The 19,429-nt window shown below is 37.9% G+C and overlaps 3 protein-coding genes and 1 pseudogene across 4 annotated transcripts; 2 read left to right on the forward strand and 2 right to left on the reverse strand.

Annotated features, from left to right (window-relative positions):
* The first annotated feature begins 379 nt into the window (after positions 1–379).
* On the forward strand, positions 380–3,903 carry LOC103948823 (uncharacterized protein At1g32220, chloroplastic). The gene is given in 8 exon segments (XM_009359892.3): positions 380–615; positions 689–776; positions 1,022–1,110; positions 1,220–1,275; positions 1,742–1,888; positions 2,902–3,027; positions 3,453–3,634; positions 3,637–3,903. Coding segments are annotated over 8 exon segments (825 nt in total). The 5' UTR covers positions 380–511; the 3' UTR covers positions 3,670–3,903.
* Positions 3,904–4,034: 131 nt separating this feature from the next.
* LOC103948824 lies at positions 4,035–7,005 on the forward strand (annotated as a pseudogene).
* Positions 7,006–7,189: 184 nt separating this feature from the next.
* LOC103948825 (DEAD-box ATP-dependent RNA helicase 57) lies at positions 7,190–11,528 on the reverse strand. 2 transcript variants are annotated; one of them, XM_048576957.1, is made up of 12 exons: positions 11,312–11,528; positions 11,090–11,225; positions 10,874–10,995; positions 10,688–10,779; positions 10,382–10,478; positions 10,146–10,226; positions 9,832–10,064; positions 9,463–9,657; positions 9,271–9,361; positions 8,684–8,806; positions 8,124–8,274; positions 7,190–7,591 (listed from the first exon to the last, which is right to left on the reverse strand). In XM_048576957.1, the coding sequence occupies exons 1-12, from the start codon at positions 11,390–11,392 to the stop codon at positions 7,383–7,385; spliced, it is 1,611 nt and encodes a 536-aa protein (XP_048432914.1). In that variant the 5' UTR covers positions 11,393–11,528; the 3' UTR covers positions 7,190–7,382. The 2 variants fall into 2 exon arrangements, with proteins under 2 accessions (XP_048432914.1, XP_009358169.1); XM_009359894.3 differs by having other exon boundaries at positions 11,090–11,222; positions 11,312–11,527.
* A 1,993-nt stretch (positions 11,529–13,521) lies between these two features.
* LOC103948819 (importin subunit alpha-9-like) lies at positions 13,522–18,074 on the reverse strand. Its single transcript, XM_009359888.3, has 11 exons — positions 17,918–18,074; positions 17,302–17,521; positions 16,971–17,124; positions 16,503–16,605; positions 16,040–16,224; positions 15,689–15,768; positions 15,410–15,560; positions 14,664–14,745; positions 14,473–14,531; positions 14,079–14,393; positions 13,522–13,835 (listed from the first exon to the last, which is right to left on the reverse strand). Exons 1-11 carry the CDS (start codon positions 17,967–17,969, stop codon positions 13,671–13,673), a joined length of 1,566 nt encoding a protein of 521 aa, XP_009358163.1. The 5' UTR covers positions 17,970–18,074; the 3' UTR covers positions 13,522–13,670.
* Between the last annotated feature and the right edge of the window lie 1,355 nt (positions 18,075–19,429).

Genomic DNA, 19,429 nt, shown 5'->3' on the forward strand with positions numbered 1-19,429 from the left:
GGAGCTTCAATCACCCCAAAAAAATCAAATGGACTGGAACTATCTCAGTCTTAATAAGGGAATAGGATTATCTCTGCTTCTAATCGCTTCTTTTTTTCATCTCCTTCTATTTAAACGGTTACGATTAGCCATCATTTTTCTTGTGTAAAGAAAAAGACAAAAGAAAGTGCGAGAAAAAACGAGAGAAAAGACTTATAACAGAAGGGGAGGGAATCGTACTTCTGAGTAGACAAAGCGAAGCCTTGGTGGCTCCAATGACATCACCCATGAAAAATAGAGCCAAACCCAGTAGGCCACAAGATTTTTTGGGCCTAACCATTTTAGCGTCCCCCCTCAACATTTTCACTTCGTGTTTTTGCACCACTAGCTTCCTGCCTCCCCTCTCTCTCTCTCTCTCTCCAGTCGTTTGCCGGCTAACGCTGCGTCTTCCCCAAATTCGGAAGTCCTGGAAAGTCAAAGCAGACAACAATCCCACCTCAGAGCTGAGTGACCGTCGACTGTTTCCAGTCAAATGTCGTCGTTTTTGCACTTCCCTGCCGTTTCTACGCTCCCCTCTTCTCTTCCCGGAGCTTTCTTCCCCGCCCGGCCCAAACCCACCTCGCTTCTCCACCGCCGGTCCTCTCTCTCCCACTCTCTATCTCTAGAATTCGATTGTATAAACTGTGATTAATATTTGCTCTATGTTCAGCGTTAAATGCAGATATGCAGAGATGAATGTAAAAACGGATTTCAATTCCACCACAATAGACGTTGTGGCCGATGTTAAACCTGAACGGGTAAGCCTAAGACATTGCTTTTTAATTTTCAATCCCTCAGTTTTAATTTCATGTTGTGATATGTATTTGCGGGCGCAGCCACATTGGTTAGAGCGGATATGCTCCCGTTATACACTCGAGTTCAAATTCCCTTCCAGCAGTTTATATTAGTTTAAAGTAGAATATCGCTTAAATAAAAATAAATTAGGTTGCAATTATTTAGAAATTAAGAGAGTAGATGATGTGATATATTCTTGTCTTAGTAGGTTGTTGTATTAGGAGGCACCGGTTTTGTTGGTTCTGCTATATGCAAGGCTGCGGTATCCAGAGGAATAGAGGTCGTTGGCGTGAGCAGGTGCTGAAAATTGCTCTTTTTTTAAACTTTTTTTATATTTTTACTTGGCCTGCACCTTTTCATTTCTGAGTTGATTTTTTGTGTCTGAATTGTTTGCTTGGTTTCGCAGGTCAGGGCGTCCCACTTACTCCGGTGCGTGGATAGATCAGGTTAACTGGGTGCCAGGTATGTCACGTTCTTTAAATTTTTGTACAGCTTATTGCCATGTAATGCTGTCAGTCAAGTGTTCTGCTTTCAAACTTCATTTTGCTGCTGTAGAAATGTGAAAATCGGGTTTGCCTTTTGTGATTAGGATATCCGAAGGGGAAAAAACAATTATATGATTGGAAGTATTGCAATATGGGGGTTTTTGTTTTAGTCTTTGGTCTTTCATTAAATTTTGTGCTTAGAACCATTGTGTTCCTAGAACATTGCTTTTACTGATTTTGCATTCAGTGACTAAGATTCTATCAGCTGTGATTTGAAAGTTATTATTAGAAACTGCAATTAAACAAAAAAATGTGCAAAATCCATTTTTAATATTAACTCATCGGTAAACTGGGATGAAGTAATCTATCTGCAGTTTGGTAGTATTGGTAATATATCTGCAGTTTCAATGGATGCATATATTGAAGTAAGTTTTGTTTTGCAGGAGATGTTTTCTATGTAAACTGGGATGAAATACTTATTGGGGCCACCGCTGTGGTTTCAACCATTGGTGGTTTTGGCAGCGAGGAACAGATGCAGAGGATTAATGGGGAGGCAAATGTTGTTGCTGTGAATGCTGCGAAGGATTACGGTAGCAATGTCAATTATCATATTGCAGTAAATTAGTCCTTTGCTTTCCTTTCATATTTTTATTATTTGATTCACTCGTCTTTGTAATGAAGCTTCTATCTCACCCCTCCCTCCCTTTTCTCTTTTGTTCATTCCATCTCATTACTACCCTTTGGTATCACTTCTCCATGACAAGGCACTGTATCTATCAGTTGCATTAATATTTCTTCAGTTTTTGTTAGAATTGAGGACTTTGAGTTTTTGTTTGTAAGTCAAAATAGAGAGGATGACATAGGGCTCTCAAAAATTGAAGAGAAATTTGTAAGATACCTTGCCTACGGCCCTTGTATTCCCATGAGAGCTAGCACTCAATAGGAATGTCTAAAGGAAGCTTAGGAATTCTTCTTATCAATTTCTGTGAAAGCAGGATTATTTGAATCAGGGAGACTGTCAAAGTTTGAGGTCTGACTCTGGTCAAGCCGGAGGTCAAAGTATATGTTGGGAAATCCTCAAATGCACAGCACTATGCAACCTAATACACACTGAATAAATCAAATCATTTGTGTTAACCCCATATTGGGTTCCAGGCTCCATGATATGAATGGTTTAGGTTCCCCAAGGTTATGCATGCAAAAGATCGAAAAAATAAAAATTCAATTAGCCATGTAACACTAATCAAATAATCAGATGAAACTATATTTTTTGGTAAAAGCACTGAAGTGATCATGATGATAATCAAATGGCTAATCGATCTTCAATTTTGTTGATTTTTACATGGATGGTTGAAATGAAAACTTACATGAACCATCATATTGCCGGGTGGACCCAAACGAGTAGTTTTTCTACAAGTTACATATTGGTGCGTTTGAAAATTTCTCGTTAGATGTAAATGTATCAATATATTCCTGACTAGAACAATGATGTTAATTTCTCATTATGTATATCATGGTCGCTTTATGCTACTCTTTCTTCAATTGTACGCAGAGGACGGCTGAGATATATAGCTTTCATTTTCTTGTTCTTTTCCTTTGGCAGGAGTTCCCAAGTTTATCTTGATCTCAGTGCATGATTACAATCTACCTCCATTTTTGCTTTCATCTGGGTACTTCACAGGAAAGAGAAAAGCTGAATCAGAGGTTCTCTCCAAATATCCCAATTCTGGTAATACCTAACTCTCGTCTTTCCTTTTCATTTTTCAGAAATTTTAGGAGACTAAATGTGAGGACTGTCTAGAATTGGCTATTTATTATCTTTACTAAAGAAGCGAGGGAGATGAGTGATTTAAATAATTGGAATGCATTATTATTTTGAAGCCATTCGGCCCATTCGTTTAGGATGTTTAGGAATTCTCAGGTATATTGGATCAACTGGCAAAATGAGGGAGTAGTTTTTTTAATTTAATACTCACTAATTTTCTGGCAAACCTAATTAAACATACTTTTCTGGATTTGATCACTTCTATTTCATTGACTCCCATTTTATTGGCTGAAGTAAGATATATAATTCCAACTTTGTCACGTCCCCTCATATTTATGTGTGTCCTGTATTTCTTTCCCAACATTTCTTTGTAATTCCAACTTCCGCAGGTATTGTGCTTAGACCTGGTTTCATATACGGGAAACGGAGGGTGGATGGTTTTGAGATTCCTTTGGATTTGATAGGTGAACCATTGGAAAGATTTATCAATGCTACCGAAAACTTTACCAAACCGTTGAGTTCTCTTCCAGCATCTGATCTGCTCTTGGCTCCACCTGTTAGTGTCGATGATGTTGCACTTGCCGCAATCAATGGAATCAGAGATGATGATTTCTTCGGCATTTTTACCATTGCACAAATTAAGGAGGCTGCGGAGAAGGTGAGGGTGTAAGAATATATTTTGGTATAGGAAATTAACAGGTGACAGTAACGCAAACAGGTCCGAGTATAAATAACACCTGGTTCGGAAACCCCTTCTTGGTGGAGGATAAATTACGTTTTGCTATTTTGTAAAGACGAACAAGTTTTTTGTATGACTATCTGAATCAAATTTCATCTGAACATCGTTAGCAATTCGATTTCCTTGAAACCCATTATAATTCAAACGCTATAAATAAAAGTGAGTGTAGGGAGAAAATGAATGAGCGGAAATTATTTTCTTTTCGAACAAACCAGGAGAGCGGGAGATGAGACGAAGAAAAGTAGCACTCTGTTTTTCAACTTAGCACCATAGGCCAGAAACACAAACGGAAAATCTCTCTCTGACCAAGATGAAAAGATTAAAACCCCCACTGCCGTTGACCTTCAATAAAAGTCAACCAAGTCAACCTCCACCATCTCTTTTACCAAACCTCAAGAACGAACAGCTTAGCAACGGCTACATAATCTTCTTGTGCAAGCAAAAGCTTTACAAAGAAGCCATTGAAGCATTTGAGTTTTTACAAACGATCACCAACTTCCCAATATATCCCAGAACACAAATTTGGTTTCTGCTTGCTCATCTCTGAGGTCTCTCGAACGTAGCAGGAAAATCCATGGCCATATTTTGGCTTCCAATTACCACCCGGACATTATTTTCCAGAATCATGTTCTTAACATGCGTGGAAAATGTGGGTCGTTCGCGGATGCGCGTAAGGTTTTCGATGCAATGTCTGAGAGAAATGTGGTTTCTTGGACTTCACTGATTTCTGGGTACTCTCAGAATAGTCAAGAGGATAAAGCCATTGAATTGTACTTCCAAATGCTGAGATCGGGTTGTATGCCTGATCATTTCACCTTTGGAAGCGTCGTAAAAGCCTGTTCGGGTCTGGGGAATGAATTGTTGGGGAGACAGCTGCATGCCCATGTTATAAAATCAGAGACTGGTTCTCACCCTATTGCACAGAATGCCTTTACTTCAATGCACACAAAGTTTGGTCTAATTGCGGACGCCTTTGATGTATTTTCTCGTGTTCTGACTAAGGACTTGATTTCTTGGGGTTCGATGATTGCAGGGTTTTCTCAGCTTGGTTTTGACAAAGAAGCTTTGGATCATTTTAAAGAAATGCTCCGTCAGGGAGCTTACCAGCCGAATGAGTTTATATTTGGGAGTGCTTTCAGTGCGTGTGGCCGCCTTCTTAACCCAGAATTTGGAAAGCAAATACATGGGATGCGCATAAAATTTGGTTTAGGGAGAGACATTTTTGCCGGATGCTCACTCTGTGACATGTATGCAAAATGCGGGCGTTTAAAATCTGCAAGAACAGTGTTTTATCGGATAGACAGGCCGGATTTAGTGTCATGGAATGCAATTATTTCAGGGTTCTCGAATGCTGGAGATTCTAATGAAGCATTATCATTCTTTTCTCAGATTTGGCATAAGGGACTGATCCCCGATGAAGTTAGTGATCTCCCAATACTTGCTGCTTGCACAAGCCCTTCAATGCTCTATCAGGGTATGCAGATCCACTCCTACATTATCAAAGGGGCTTTTGATTCTATCGTTATTGTGTCCAACACTTTGCTAACCATGTTGCAAAGTGTTCAAATCTCTATGATGCATTTCTTTTGTTTGAAGATATAAGAAATCACGCTGATTCAGTTTCTTGGAATGCTATTATTACCCGCGTGCATGCAGCACAACCAGGCCAGGGAGGTTTTCAAATTACTAAATTTAATGCGTATTTCTGAAACTAAGCCTGATCATATTACTTCGGGTAATGTAATTGGAGCTTGTGCAAATATAGCATCTCTAGAGGTTGCGAATCAGATTCATTGCTTTACTGTAAAAAGTGGGATTGTGCTTGATGTTACTGTCAGCCATGGATTAATTGACATGCATACAAAATGTGGATCAATTGGAAGTGCGCAAAAGCTCTTCGGCTAGATGGAGGATACAGATGTTGTCTCGTGGAGTAGTTTAATCATGTGTTACGCTCAGTTTGGATATGGAGAGGAAGCTCTTGACCTTTTCGAAAGAATGAAGGAATTGGGCATAAAACCCAATGAAGTAACACTGGTAGGTGTCCTTACTGCTTGCAGTCATATTGGACTGGTAGAGGAAGCGTGGAAAGTATATAAAACCATGGAATCCGAGCATGGGATTGTACTGACAATAGAGCATTGTTCTTGTATGGTTGACTTACTTGCTCGTTCCGGATGCTTACATGAAGCAGAGGCATTTTATCAAGCAAATGGCATTTGAACCGGACGTTCTGGTATGGATGACTCTACTCGCTGCCTGCAGAACCCGTGGGAACGTTGAGATTGGAAAACGGGCAGCAGAGAATATACTAAAATTAGATCCTACCCATTCTGCTGCTCTTGTGTTGCTTTGCAACATCCATGCTTCTTCTGGCAGTTGGGATGATGTTGCCAGGTTAAGGAACTTGATGAGAGAAAGGGATGTCAGGAAAGTTCCGGGGCAGAGTTGGATTGAGGTTAAGGATAGGACCCATGTATTTTTTGTTGAAGATTGCCTGCATCCTGAGAGAGGTAAAATATATGCAATGCTAGAGGAGTTGTGGTTGCAGATGCTGGATGATGGTTATGAACCACTTCAGGCATAGGCTTCTAGTAACAATGTTGAATTATAGTTTCCGGAACAAGAGGAAAGCGATACCAGGATCATCTAAAAGTTCTATTCTAAACAAGATTGCATGAGTAAGTTATGATCTAAGCTCCCATTTCGATCAGAAGGTAGGGAGGCACAGTCCCCACCTAAGGGAGTGGTTGCGTCCAGTGTGTCCTCAGAACCTGAGGAAATCCTTAGACCCTTAACAATGATTGGAGCAGCTGGAGAACAAGGTAGCAGTCAGACCTGCAGCACCAGGTAGTACACAGCGGCTCTCTTCAATCGTACGTCAGACTTGAAGTCTGCTGTCAAGAAGAAATCTTTTCACGTTCCAAAGTTTTGAGGCTTAAAACTATGAACTGTAAAAAGATACTCGATGACAGGACGGGCATCGAACTCCCACAGGTAAAGTTATCATTGGAGCGAGAAGTCCGCTTAAGGCTTCAATTTTTTTGCCCTGTTGTATCGACTATCTCACTTGTGTTAGTTCTTCTACAACTGTGTAATGGGTGTAATAGGCTACTAGCGACCAAAGGACAAGCTACCTTCAATGGAGGATGTTTCGTTGTCGAATTCTAGACCTGCCAGCATACATTTGACTGCAAAAAATCAAACTAGCTTGGACTTGGGACGCAGTTATGGACTTCTGAAGCTAACTTGGACCGTTCAGATGGATGCAAGTAAGAAAAACGAAAATATTAAGACGACGAAACAACATTTTCCCTCACATCCACAACATTCAAACTGAAATTACGAACAGCTTATTGATGGTTAAGCAGATAAAGGAGCTTTGAGTTGTTTCATAACTTGAATAAAATAGATGTTACTTTGTTTTCGACTTCAATTTGTAAATATAATTCTTGTACATTCGATCTGTACAGCATCCCAAACTCTTCAGTTTGTAAATATAACTCATCGATAACAAATGGTTGCTTTGAGGACTTCCAAGTCAAAATTGCAAAATCTGGTTGCCGATATGACAATTGCTTTACTCCTTCTCATCTTTCGGTTGGGTTGATATCGATTCTCTTCCGGGTCGGTGTTTTTTCCACTTCTGTTTGCGCAAGGCCATGATCCAAGACGGAACTTCACAACCTGATGTTGACATCACATTAGCTATATTCCGTAGATATGGAATATCTGCCTCTGTGTAGAAAGTAATAGCTTCTCCGCTCCTCCCTGCTCGTCCACACCGACCTTCACAAAAAAAATTACAAACTTAGATTCAGTGAGCTCGTGAAATCATCCCCAAAAACCAATTCAAATGGTTATAGCAATAACGCGAAGAAACTTGTCTCGGGAAAAAGTGATACAATCAATGACTACGTAAATCACATACACCGTAAAACAATTTTCCACAGGCATCAAACGAGCAATTGAAAGCCCTAAACAGAATCATTAGGAACGATAAAAGACAGTTGCAAAAGATGCGCAACAAATATTCATGCATAAATTTGCAGAGTTCAAGATCTGTTTAACAACAAAAGTAGTTCAATTTGACAAAAATAAGTCTTATGAAACAAACCCAAAAACCAGTCATATTTGTTCGATAGTCTTACAAATTAATCACGGATTAAAGTTTCTATTAATACATTCCCATAAAACATATACGATATTTCTTCTATAGAATTCTTTTTTGAAAGAAACTACTAACCATTATATCTTTTGTTTAACATATCCCATATTTCATGTACATAGGTTACAATCATAGGGACAAGGAGAGGCATACCGATCCTGTGAATGTACGCAGCGGCAGAATCTGGAAAATCATAATTAATTACACAGTTGACACCTTTGAAATCCATACCCCGAGCAATAACATCAGTGGCAATTAAAACCCATGTTTTTCCAGCTCTGAAGTCATCTACTGCATTTTCTCGCTGCATTCCAATTTATAATTAGTACAAGGGAGATTGAAATTACTGTTCAAGTACATAGAAATAATAATGCATATAACATGGGGAATCGAGCATGATAGTAGTAGTGGAATCTAATGTTAAATGAAGTGTGCCCAAGTATTAATTATGGAATTCCAATCCACTGTAAAATGAAAATGTTAGCAAGAAAATGTCAAAATTCAAGTTCGTTCTTATTTCCATGCAAACCTCCTCAGAACACACAGATATCCAGACCCAGCCTTTTTCATGATACCATGAAAACAAGTGCATAATCAAGTTTTAACATCAGTTAAATGTTTCCTTTATGTCGAGTGGAATGGTAGAGCGCCGACATAAGTAGACTATGTAAGGCTTAAGGTTGATCATCTGATAACAATTGGGAACAAATTACCTGTGTTTGTGACAGATCAGAATGTATAGCACCAACTCTTACATTCTCAAACAACAGTTCTCCGCAGAGTTCCTTAGCTCGCTCCTTGCTTTGTAAAAATATCAGCACTGGTGGATTCAGACTCTACTAACAAGATAAAACCATAACAAGAAATTGGTCAACACATCAAACCGATCCAGCTGAAAGTCGGGAAATGTTTAACTAACAAAACATAAATGCCAATTACATAAATTAAATTCTCTAAGAACTTAGATAATTGGTGGATATTAAATAACGTTTGGTTAACTTCACATAATTCCTTGTTTCGCCATTATCTAGATCTTGTAGCATTTTCAAAATTGCCTCTCCTGTGCTTTACTATCAATTGTGTATTTCCAGGACAGGGCCTACAGTAGATAATGGCCTTATTCAATTAACACAAGGTCAGAAACTGTATGAAGTGCCCTTGGAATACTATTTGATACACGAGGACTTGTATTCCATATCATCTTTGAACTTGATCCTGGAGCGGTTATTTAGAAGAGGTTGTGAATATAACCATTCTTTCTTAAAAGCAAACTGTTGCCTCTATCACCAACAAAGCATACCTCCTTAAAACTCTGACGAAGTGCTAATAGCTTCCCTTCTTCACTTCCAGCAAAGACCAATTTTTGCTTGATAGTGTCAGAAGCAGTATTTCTGTATGGAAACATGCAAAGGAAAGATGCAAGTCAATGGAACCACTGATGCAAGTAAAGCGAACCACTTCATGATTTTCAACAAGATAAAGTCAAACTCACTTCCTGCCAATGATAACTCGAACAGCATCATGCATTATAGTGCGGGCAAGCTCCTCAACGAAATCAGGTAAAGTAGCACTAAACAAGGAGCGAATAATTGAAGGGTTTGAACATGCTTTGACCACAGAATCAATCTGCTTTAACAAGCCAAGCTCAAAAAGCTTATCAGACTCATCCAATACCAGATACTCAACCCTGTACAACACAAAAAAAAAAAATTATGAGGAGAAAAATACCAATGAGCCACTATAAGAATGATCTTTTTTACCGCAAAAATCTTCATTTGTACACAATGATTTCTTGTTTCTACCAGCATCTTTTTTATCAAACTTTCTATGAACACAAGATGAATATATGCATCAAACGCACCTGCTTAAATCAACCTTCTTTTTCCGGATAGCCAACCGTAACCGAAGTGGAGTAGAAATGAGTATATCACAGCATATTTTTGAAAAATCGGCATTTCTTACAAGCTCTTTGGTCATTAACTTGATGTAGAATTTGTTTCCTTTTGCCATCTTTTTGCACTCTCTGGTTGTCTGAGCAGCTAACTCACGTGTTGGACAAAGAATAACAGCTCGGATGCCATCCTTAGATGTATGCTAGTTATATGAAAAAATTTCATCAGAAAATCTCAGCCATCAACATTTGCAGAAAGAAACAGTTGAATGCATGAGCAATACCTTAAGTTTCATTAGCATGGGACAAACAAAAGCAAGAGTTTTTCCAGATCCAGTTGGAGCACAAGCAAAGCATTCTCGACCCTAATAAAAAACGATGACAAAGGCGATGAGGACATCTTTCAAAACCAAAAGTCAACCCGTGCTGAAGTACTGTTGAAACTGAAGCCTTATATAACCCAGTGATCTCTTACAAAACAACGTAAAATTTAGCAGATAGCATAAGTAAGAGACCATACAGATAAGAGGACTGGAACAGCCTGCCTTTGGATTGGCGTTGGTTCTTTAAATCCAAGTTCTGCCAAATTCTGAAGTAAATATGGCTCGCATCCATATCTGGAAATAATCAAAGATTAAAAACTCTCATTTTTATCATGTTATTAAGGAAAATATCAAGCTCGTAAATGAGAACTTTAAAAAAATCCATCCAGCCATTCACAAAAACAATAATATCCACATACGAATCCTCGGCATTGGAGATCAAAGGCAATACTTATACATATCCTATCTAAGAAACACTAAAATAAAAAGAAAATAAGGAATACCTTGAGGTTAAGTCTGCAAAATTATCAAGTGGTGAAGGGATGTTATTCCCGGACACATGAATGTCATACTTCTTTCGCGTCAGCGAATCCCGCTGAATCATATAAAAACGTATAAATCCCTCAACTTTAATTTAAGCACAAGGAAACTGACAAACACGAAAAAGATGAAGGAACAAGAAGCACAACCTCGAGCTGCCGATTCAACTTCTTCTTCTGCTCCGTTAGTTCATTGCCAGGCTTCTCTTTCTCCGCTTTCGCTGCCTTCGCCGATTTTGAGGTCTTAAAGACACTAATCCCCTCCACACCCTCTATGCCATCACAAAATCAAACAAATCATAAGAAAAAAAAAAAATCTTAGGTTTCAAATGCATACAAATTCAACACCAAAAACAATGAAATTACCGGAAACCTGCCCCTTCCGCTTCCTCTTCTTAACCGGCACTACTGGCTCCTCCTTCTCTGCCTCCACCTCCGCCTCAGATTTTGGAATTTCGAACAAGCTCGAATCTTCTACCACTTTCTCGCTCTCTTTGTTCTTCTTAATCAAATTTCAAAATTTTAATTTGACAAATAACGGAAAAATAAATAATGTGATACGCTTTTCTGAGAAGAGAAGAATCGGACCTGGAATCTGGAGAAGTCCCTGGCAAACTTTTTCCGGTTGAAGTTGACGCCGGAGAACAAAAATGAAGTGCCTTCTTCCATGATTGGCGGCGGGTGACAGGCGGCGAAGTGGCAGCGGTGAAGTGGAAGCTCTGTTACAATTTGCGGGTTTATGAGTCGCTCGTTAAACCCTTCGGCTTTCCCTCTTCCCCGCGACCGCGAGTGCTCCCTTAACCGCTGTTTTAGTTAAATTACATGGACATCCTTTAACTTTTTGAAAATGATATCTCTGCCCATATAGTTACTTTAAATTGCAGTAACGTAATTTTATTTACGGGGATTTTATTATTGGTCACAAAATATTTTGAATATTAGAATTGAGTCAATCAATATTCGAGCTTTTTGATTAGGGTCTAAAGAGAAATATAAAGGGGGTATTCACCTTAGTTGCAAGGGCAAATGTATGCTGAGATCAAGGTGATCCCAAAACCACCCGAAGGTCGGGAAACACACATGTAAAGTTTTTGTGGGACACTGCGAATGTTTGGTATGGATTCCTTTTGTGTCCACTAAGTGATTTATATAATGTTCGTTAGGTATATTTTGACATCACTCCACAAAAAGCTCTTGATAACACTTATCATATTGCTTCGGTAATGTCGATATCTGTTGACATGTGTGTAACATGGTTCAACTTACTCCAACAAGACCACCAAGCATTCGATGAAATATCTTAGTGAATAAACTGAATTTTTGACGAGCTTTACGCTCTATTTTTATCTAAAAAACTTGAACTTTAAAATAGGCCCCCCAAAGGTGGAATCCTAGATTTGTCACTCCTTAGTTGGAGAGGAAATTGTTTTTATTAACCTTAGTTGTAGAGGATAATTGTTTTTATTAGCCTATACTAGAAAATAATAGGGAGTTGTAACAAAATACTTTTGGTACTGTTCACTCTTAACGAAAAACCACATTTTTACATTTCCCTAGTACTATTTACTGCATCTTTATTTGTCATTTTTCATTAAAACTAAAATTTTTTTAGACTTTTCCTTAGTTTTCCTAAAATAAAATGATCATTCACTTATACTGAAATATGAAAATATTTATCGACTTACATCAAATTTCTCATTTTTTTTGGTATGAACGGGTATGTTGCATGGACACGGGACGACAAGGATACGACAACTAAAATAATATATGAACTATATATATATATATATATATATATATTCTTTCATATCATCAAATGGAAATTGAAATAAGATGTTATGTTTGGAGGAGTGATTTCCAAGTCATAAAGAATTTAGATAAGTGACGAAGAAATATAGTACAAAGTGGCATTAAAGTGCATCACATACTTATTGCAAAAACATGCATTAGGGTTTTGTAAATGACTTTGTCCAAAACTCATTATTTACAAATATATCTCGCATGTCTTTGCAATGCTCATGAAATGCATTTTAGTCTCCTATATCTAACATAGTTACATTTTGTAGTTTATTTCTTACAATTTGACGACATCAATCACTTTGGACTTGGAAGTCCCTTTCCCAAACAAAGCCTAAAGCATGCCCATTCCATGATAAGTTCGTACTTTCATTGCGAAACAAAATACAAAACCTTGAATTTGGAAATTACAATCCAAATTCTAAATTTTCAAATATACCCCCAAAACAGTCAACAGAACAAAAATAGTCAATAGAAGAAAAAAAGTTGACGATGGTTACAATACACTATTGTGGATATTTTTATTTATTTTTTTTCAAAAATGAGAAGAACTGGTGACAACTCATGGTTATCCATCTCTTTCGAGGGCTAGGAAGACTCACAGAGGCATTTCAACCTTCTCCTGGCCACAATTCTAGCTTCCACACAAGTAGCGGATTTCGAACCCGAAACTTCCAGTTTTAAATTTGAAGGAAATCTCGTAATCTGTCATTTATCACTGGACCACAACGATATTTGATACGTATCAAAGCATAGCGCGAGGGCATTGGCATCAGATACACTAACCCAAATTTCAAATGTTAGTAGAAAATTCGGTCCAATTTTAATTGGTTTCGCGCCTCAACTACGGCCAACTCAGTATCATTGTTGAGCGGGTGTAAGAAGAGAAAATTGTGCAAAATTATTATTTTCTTTGGGAACAATAAGAATTTCTGCGGACAAAATTGTAACAATCTCTTCAATCATGTATAAAAATTTGAAATCTCTATAACCAAGGGACAAATCATAAATCGTATTCCATTCCTCACATTTAACGAGAAACCACTTGATCATCAAAATTGTACATCTCTTACAACAACAAATCATCCATGGCATACAAGCATGGAGAGATACAAGATAAAAGTCACTGGAAACTCCTGCATCAGTCTGCCTATTCATCAAGCCCATAGTCCTCTCCGAAGTACTTATCCACCAGACTGTTCGCCATGTTTCTCAAGTCCTCGTTTTCGTGAAACTGAAACCTTTCCATTGCATCGATCCCATTTTCTTTCTCAACAAGCTTTGGGCCCTCACCGTTCGGCATCCCTCTCAAAACCTGCATGAACCGCAATATGGAGGATTTATACTGTGGTTTAGTTGTCAAGGAGTTCCATTATTCATTCGGGAGTGGCAAACTTTAATTTACGGTGCACCACTTCATAACATTTATGACAACAACAAATGTACCTAATGAACCATTCGGTAGTCACATAATCAATTTTTCTATGAACCGTATTCTGTAAACTCATCAAAAAGTGAAACGTATAATACACCCAATGTTTCACAGATGTTTGCTTACCAGTTCCGTGAATTGTAGTCCTAGTCTTGCAGCTTCAGTATCAGCCAAGTTAACCAAATCAATGAAACCAGCGAGGCATCCTCTACCAACAAGTGAAACCAAGTGCTCCAGAATCAAGCTTGGTTTTCCATCACCTTCTGTAGGTGAAATAGGAGACACACAGAGGTTGCCTAGTACATACGCTACTTCCTTTCTTATATCAAATGGTGCTGTAGAAAGGAGGCGTAATAGCACCGGCACCGCCTCACTTGAATATATCAACTGCTTGTGCTCTACAGAACCAGCCGCAATATTAGATAGCACCCAAGCTGCTTCCTACATAAATGGTTGAACTTTGAATAAGCATGGGTGAGTAAAAGATCCACCTCATAACATTAACTACAAGCTTATATACCTTCTTCAGGACCCGGTGCTCACTATTCAAACATTTTACCAGGACTTCAATTATGTTTCCTGAAAATTTTATCATCATAAATCAATGAAATTGTCTTATACTTCTAAAGGAAAAACAAAGAGGCAACGAAAATGGTCTTGTATATATGTGATCACAATTACAGTTTCCCATCAAAGGAGCAGTGCACTAGCCTGTGATTTCATGCCCAGGAACAATAACAGCTTGGGTTGTCTGTGAATCACCAGCTATAAGATTGCCTAAACTTCTTAGCACCTTGATGGAGCCCATTTGTCAGTACGATCCATATACCATAAAATATTAAAAACATCTAAAATCTATCTACTCCGAAAGCAATTACAGTGTCATCTACTCATGAATGGATCAACTTATGATAGTACATCAAACATCACATGAACTCTGAGTTATGATACATTATAACTACAAGACCACAATTTTAGCTCAACAATGGAACCATGTCGTACTTCTCTAAATTGCCTTGTCAATTTAGTTTTCCTATAAAAATATGTAAAATTTAGAATTTAAATGTTCGCCTAGATTTTATCATCAGGATAAAATCTAGCAGCATCTTATAGGTCAAGAAACACAGAGAAACTTATTTTCTTTTTGGTTAGGGCACAGAAGGGGATATTAGGACCTGACACACAACTCACATACGGTACAAAATTTCCAAAGAAATATGGCCAGGGGGGAGGCTTCTGCAATGGGAACATGTACAGCCATACAGATAAGATAAAACATAAGATGTACGGAATGAAAACTTGAACTAGTACAACCACTCTGTAAATGAAGCATTAAAAACTGTAAACCATTTTAACCTTCAATTAAATACATATACAAAAAGTTGCTCCACGAGGCATTATCTAAAGAAAGAGAAGATTAATAAAGAGCTTATATATACAGTTAGATTCCACCTTACCGGAATAAGCAACTGCAAACTATTGGACATAGCCAATCTCTGCACGAGCAATTGAAGGACATCACTCTTCACTAGCATACTGGTGGCAAGATTTGAAAGGGCTGAGAGATACACAACCACCCATGCTACTTCAGTTGCTAACTCATCATCTCTGAATTTAAGAAAAGAGTTTATGGTACACTATAATCATAAGGAAAGGCAATCCATAAGTTTAATGGCAAGAAATCATGATGACAGAACTATAGTGCAATCTGTTTAGATTGATGAAACACAACTTACGCTTTTCTCAAGTGTTGAACAAGTGCATCCAATAAGCCATCAACTCTAATGAGCTCTGTTGCAGCCTTTGGCTTAGGTCCCTGCATATTTAACAACCAATGTTATGTTGCAAGTTCTTCTCAAAGATGATGTGTAAGTCCACATTGATGGTGATACGTTATTAAGAACCAAAATAAAGCACAGTGAAATATAAAATGAAAAACACACTAATGGTGCAAAAGAAAGGAACCCTGAATGTCACACTATGGTGGCAAATGGGGCAAAAAGGCCACCAAAATCCAAACAAGTTCGACTTATGAAGAAAATGTGCATGTTGTTATAAAATTATTCACGAGGCAAATAATCTAGCACCTTGATTAGGTTTGATAGTGCCCAAGCAGCTGTTCGTACGGTTGAACCCTTGTTTGGAAGCATCATTCTTGCAAGAGGTAACAATGCACCTTGAGATAGCAAAATATTTCTCAGCTCTTCCCCTTCACCAGCAACATTTCCCAATGCCCATGCACATTGCTCAGCAACAGGCAAGGAACCATTTTCTGCAAAAGACGTGCAATTATAGATGCAATATCAAAAGCAGCCATCTGATCAGACAGCTTAAACTTCTGCACTAAGTATCGCATGCCATGATCTCAACTTTGAAGTGGTACTTCAAAGGTTAGGTCCTTACAACCACCACCCATGCCAATATCACATTACATATGCAAAGTGTAGAGCCAAAAATTTTGGTATAAAATATGCGCAAAGATACAGAAACTTAACCAGGAGAAAGAAATTGTTACTGGGATCTAAAAGGAGCACAGAAGACATTACCAACCTCCAAGATGAGCAATAAGCAACGGTAAAGCGGGCAACAAAGCTTTTGTTTCCTCAGGTTTCCCTGCTGCTATGTTCGTGAGGCACCAAGCCGCCTCAAGCAACTGCATTATATAAAAATTAAAATTAAAAAATTAAAAAAAAAAAGGTGAAGAGACAGAATATATCCTCAAGTATTTCTCAAGAAGTTTATTAATTCCAAATCATTTCTGAAAACATTCTCTGGCGTGTGATACTTTAATGCCCAAACTCCATAGGTGTGTCTTATGGGTTTTTAGAAACCCGAAATTCGGAAAGCTGCTAATTACTAAATGGAACCTAACAGAAAATAACATCAAAGTTCCTTCTTTCCTTTTTTTCTTGAAAAAATGTTCCATAAAAGCACTACTTATCAACAGTCTATGCTGGATATACAAATTAGAATTTACAAAAGCAAAAGAAACCGTATTATGCAAAAAATTGGCTGGACCTGCTCATCTGGAGAGCCAAATGAAAGACATTGCACTAATAAAGGTATTGCTCCAGCTTTAAGGGCAGCTTCAACAGGAGGGAATTCTGATCTTGACAGTAAGCGTCTGAGTTCATGAAGGGCACTCACCCTCTTTTGCAATGCACCTTTTCCCCTATAAAGTACACAACGAAAATGGTGTCAAATGGGTCTGCAGAAACCATTGAACGGCTCCATGTTTTCGTATCTTTAGATGAAGATTTGTTTTCATATCTTATGTTTTCACAAAATAGAGCCTGATGTTCCTCTAAAATTCTCACAGTATTTGTGTAGACGAACTAGATTCACATACTGATATGCAACCACAGACTTCAACCCTTCCACTGCTGAAGAAGTTTGAGCCTCCAAGATAGATTGCTCTTCATCAATGATCATTTCACTGTCAACCGTATCATCACTATCCCCGCTAATCCCTACTCTGCACAAGCGCTTCGCACGCACCAGCGATTCTCTTCTTTCCTTTCCTACAGAAACTGCTTGCTGCCGCCTTCGCTGTCCGGCAACATTAGCAACTAAATTTTCCACACAATCAGCATTGTACACATAACAACTCAATAAGGCTCCAACAAAATTAACAAAAATTACAGGTAGTCCGCTTGCAAGGCCAATGATAAAAAGTTGAAAACTTTTGTATCTAATTACTTGTTAAGTGGTTTAGGACCCCCAAAAGAACAGAACCCAATTCAAGTAATCCCCTCTTTGTTCTTACTTAACATCTAATTGCTTGATTTTCCGTTTGGATAACAAGAAAAAAAGGTGGAAAAATTACAGAATCAAACTCTGAATTGAACCGAACCCACAAATCACAGAGACCCAATCCAGAATTCAACATAAATTCCATTGAAATTTTGATTTTCCCATCCATTTCCCTAATTTTATAAGCAACCCAATAGTGTAGAGGAACTTACCAGAGGACTTGATAGGGTCTCTTCTATGGGAAGCCGTATTATCATCCGCCATTAGAGATGCAGAAGAGAGCTTCGAAACTAGCTTAAAGCCTAGGAGCAGAGAAATGTACGAAAGGAGGGTTTTGAATCGTATTTAGAAGGTGATGATGACGTGGTCAAAACGTCATCGTTCGGATGTGAAAGAAAAAGAGAATTTTGCACAACTACCGCATGAACTTGAAAGCACGTGAGCAAATACCAGACTTTCAATTTTGTAATTTTACTACCTTAACTTTATTAATTTTTAGAATCTACCATTTATCGTTACTTTCCATCCATTTTCGTTGAAAAAACATATCACTTGTGTGGGCTTTTTTGTCAATTAACCTTTTAAATTTCTTAAAATCACTTTATACGAAGGAAAATGAGAAAGTAGCATTCGGAGGGAGGATCTTTGTTGTAGTAGGATACAAAGGGTTTCATGGAGAGAAAGGAAAACAACTATGTTTGATTTTGGCAAGGGTTGTTGAAGAATTGAAGAAAACGTTGATTGTTGGCATCTATTTTGGTGTCAAGTAAAGATGGATGAATTTCGTTGTGATTTGAATTCATTTTCTGTTAAATTTATTAAAGGTTAAAATGAAGGCATGGATTGTAATCAGTAACTGCAATTTATTTGAGTTCCTTTTCATAGCTTGCAAACTATAATTGCAATATGTACTAGTTTCATTGAGTGCAATCTCTGATTGCATTCTGAACTAGTTTCGTAGGTTGCAATCTCCAATTGCAATAGCCAAATATATCAAAACTTGAATTTCATTTTAATCATTTTATTTAGTTTTTTTAGACTATTTCGTTGTAATAACTTGTGTCATTTGATTGGAAAATATACACCCAGCCTTATGGATCGCTGAAAATACATCATGGCACAAGATATATTCTGGTGCTGGTGTGGATTTTGATGACTGCTAAAGCATTGGGATACCGAGAACCTCTTGATTATTGCTATAGAGTATCAGGTACTGAGTGCAAAATACAGAGGAAGTTCTACTTAACCATATAATTCAGAAAGTAATTTGGTGGATGTGGATGTACAAGAAGTGGAAGCAATGGAAGAGCCTGATGATAAATTTGTTGATTTGGATTATGAGTAGCATGATCAAGAACCACAACCCGATGGGTACAACGGAGTGGTACATTCTCAAACTGGAGTAGAAGAACCAGAGTCTGATGAGTACAACTCGGAAAAACTTAGAAGCTTATTTGAAAACTCATATGATGATGAAGAATCGGATCTAATGAGAAGGAATAGGAGGAAGAAGAAACGACCCAAGTTTAAACAATATAGAAGAGAAGCAGATATCTGAACTATAGAGTTTGATTTGGGGATGGCTTTTCCAAGTTCCAAGGAATTCAAAGAAGATGTGAGATGGAATTTTTGTAATGATTGCAGGTCTTACAAGTTGACCATAAATTATTGGTACAAGGTTAAGGCTATTTGCCACAACTTATTTGTTACAGTTGATGAAGCAC

This window comes from the organism of the source record quoted next, unplaced genomic scaffold, assembly GCF_019419815.1.
Source record: "Pyrus x bretschneideri cultivar Hongxiangsu unplaced genomic scaffold, Pyrus_bretschneideri_v1 Contig94, whole genome shotgun sequence".
NCBI classification, from domain to species: Eukaryota; Viridiplantae; Streptophyta; class Magnoliopsida; order Rosales; family Rosaceae; genus Pyrus; species Pyrus x bretschneideri.

What these genes read in the sequence shown, in the direction of transcription:
- LOC103948825 (XM_048576957.1), bottom strand. Translation starts at nt 11,392, where the DNA reads ATGGAAGAAGGCACTTCATTTTTGTTCTCCGGCGTCAACTTCAACCGG. An exon ending in AGTTGAATCGGCAGCTCGAG is followed by an intron (nt 10,780 to 10,873) that starts GTTGTGCTTCTT and finishes TATATGATTCAG; the next exon opens with CGGGATTCGCTGACGCGAAA. An exon ending in TGCGTACATTCACAGGATCG is followed by an intron (nt 7,592 to 8,123) that starts GTATGCCTCTCC and finishes TTTTTTGTGAAG; the next exon opens with GTCGGTGTGGACGAGCAGGG.
- LOC103948819 (XM_009359888.3), bottom strand. Translation starts at nt 17,969, where the DNA reads ATGGCGGATGATAATACGGCTTCCCATAGAAGAGACCCTATCAAGTCC. An exon ending in AGCACCGGGTCCTGAAGAAG is followed by an intron (nt 14,394 to 14,472) that starts GTATATAAGCTT and finishes CCATTTATGTAG; the next exon opens with GAAGCAGCTTGGGTGCTATC. An exon ending in GACTACAATTCACGGAACTG is followed by an intron (nt 13,836 to 14,078) that starts GTAAGCAAACAT and finishes CGGTTCATGCAG; the next exon opens with GTTTTGAGAGGGATGCCGAA.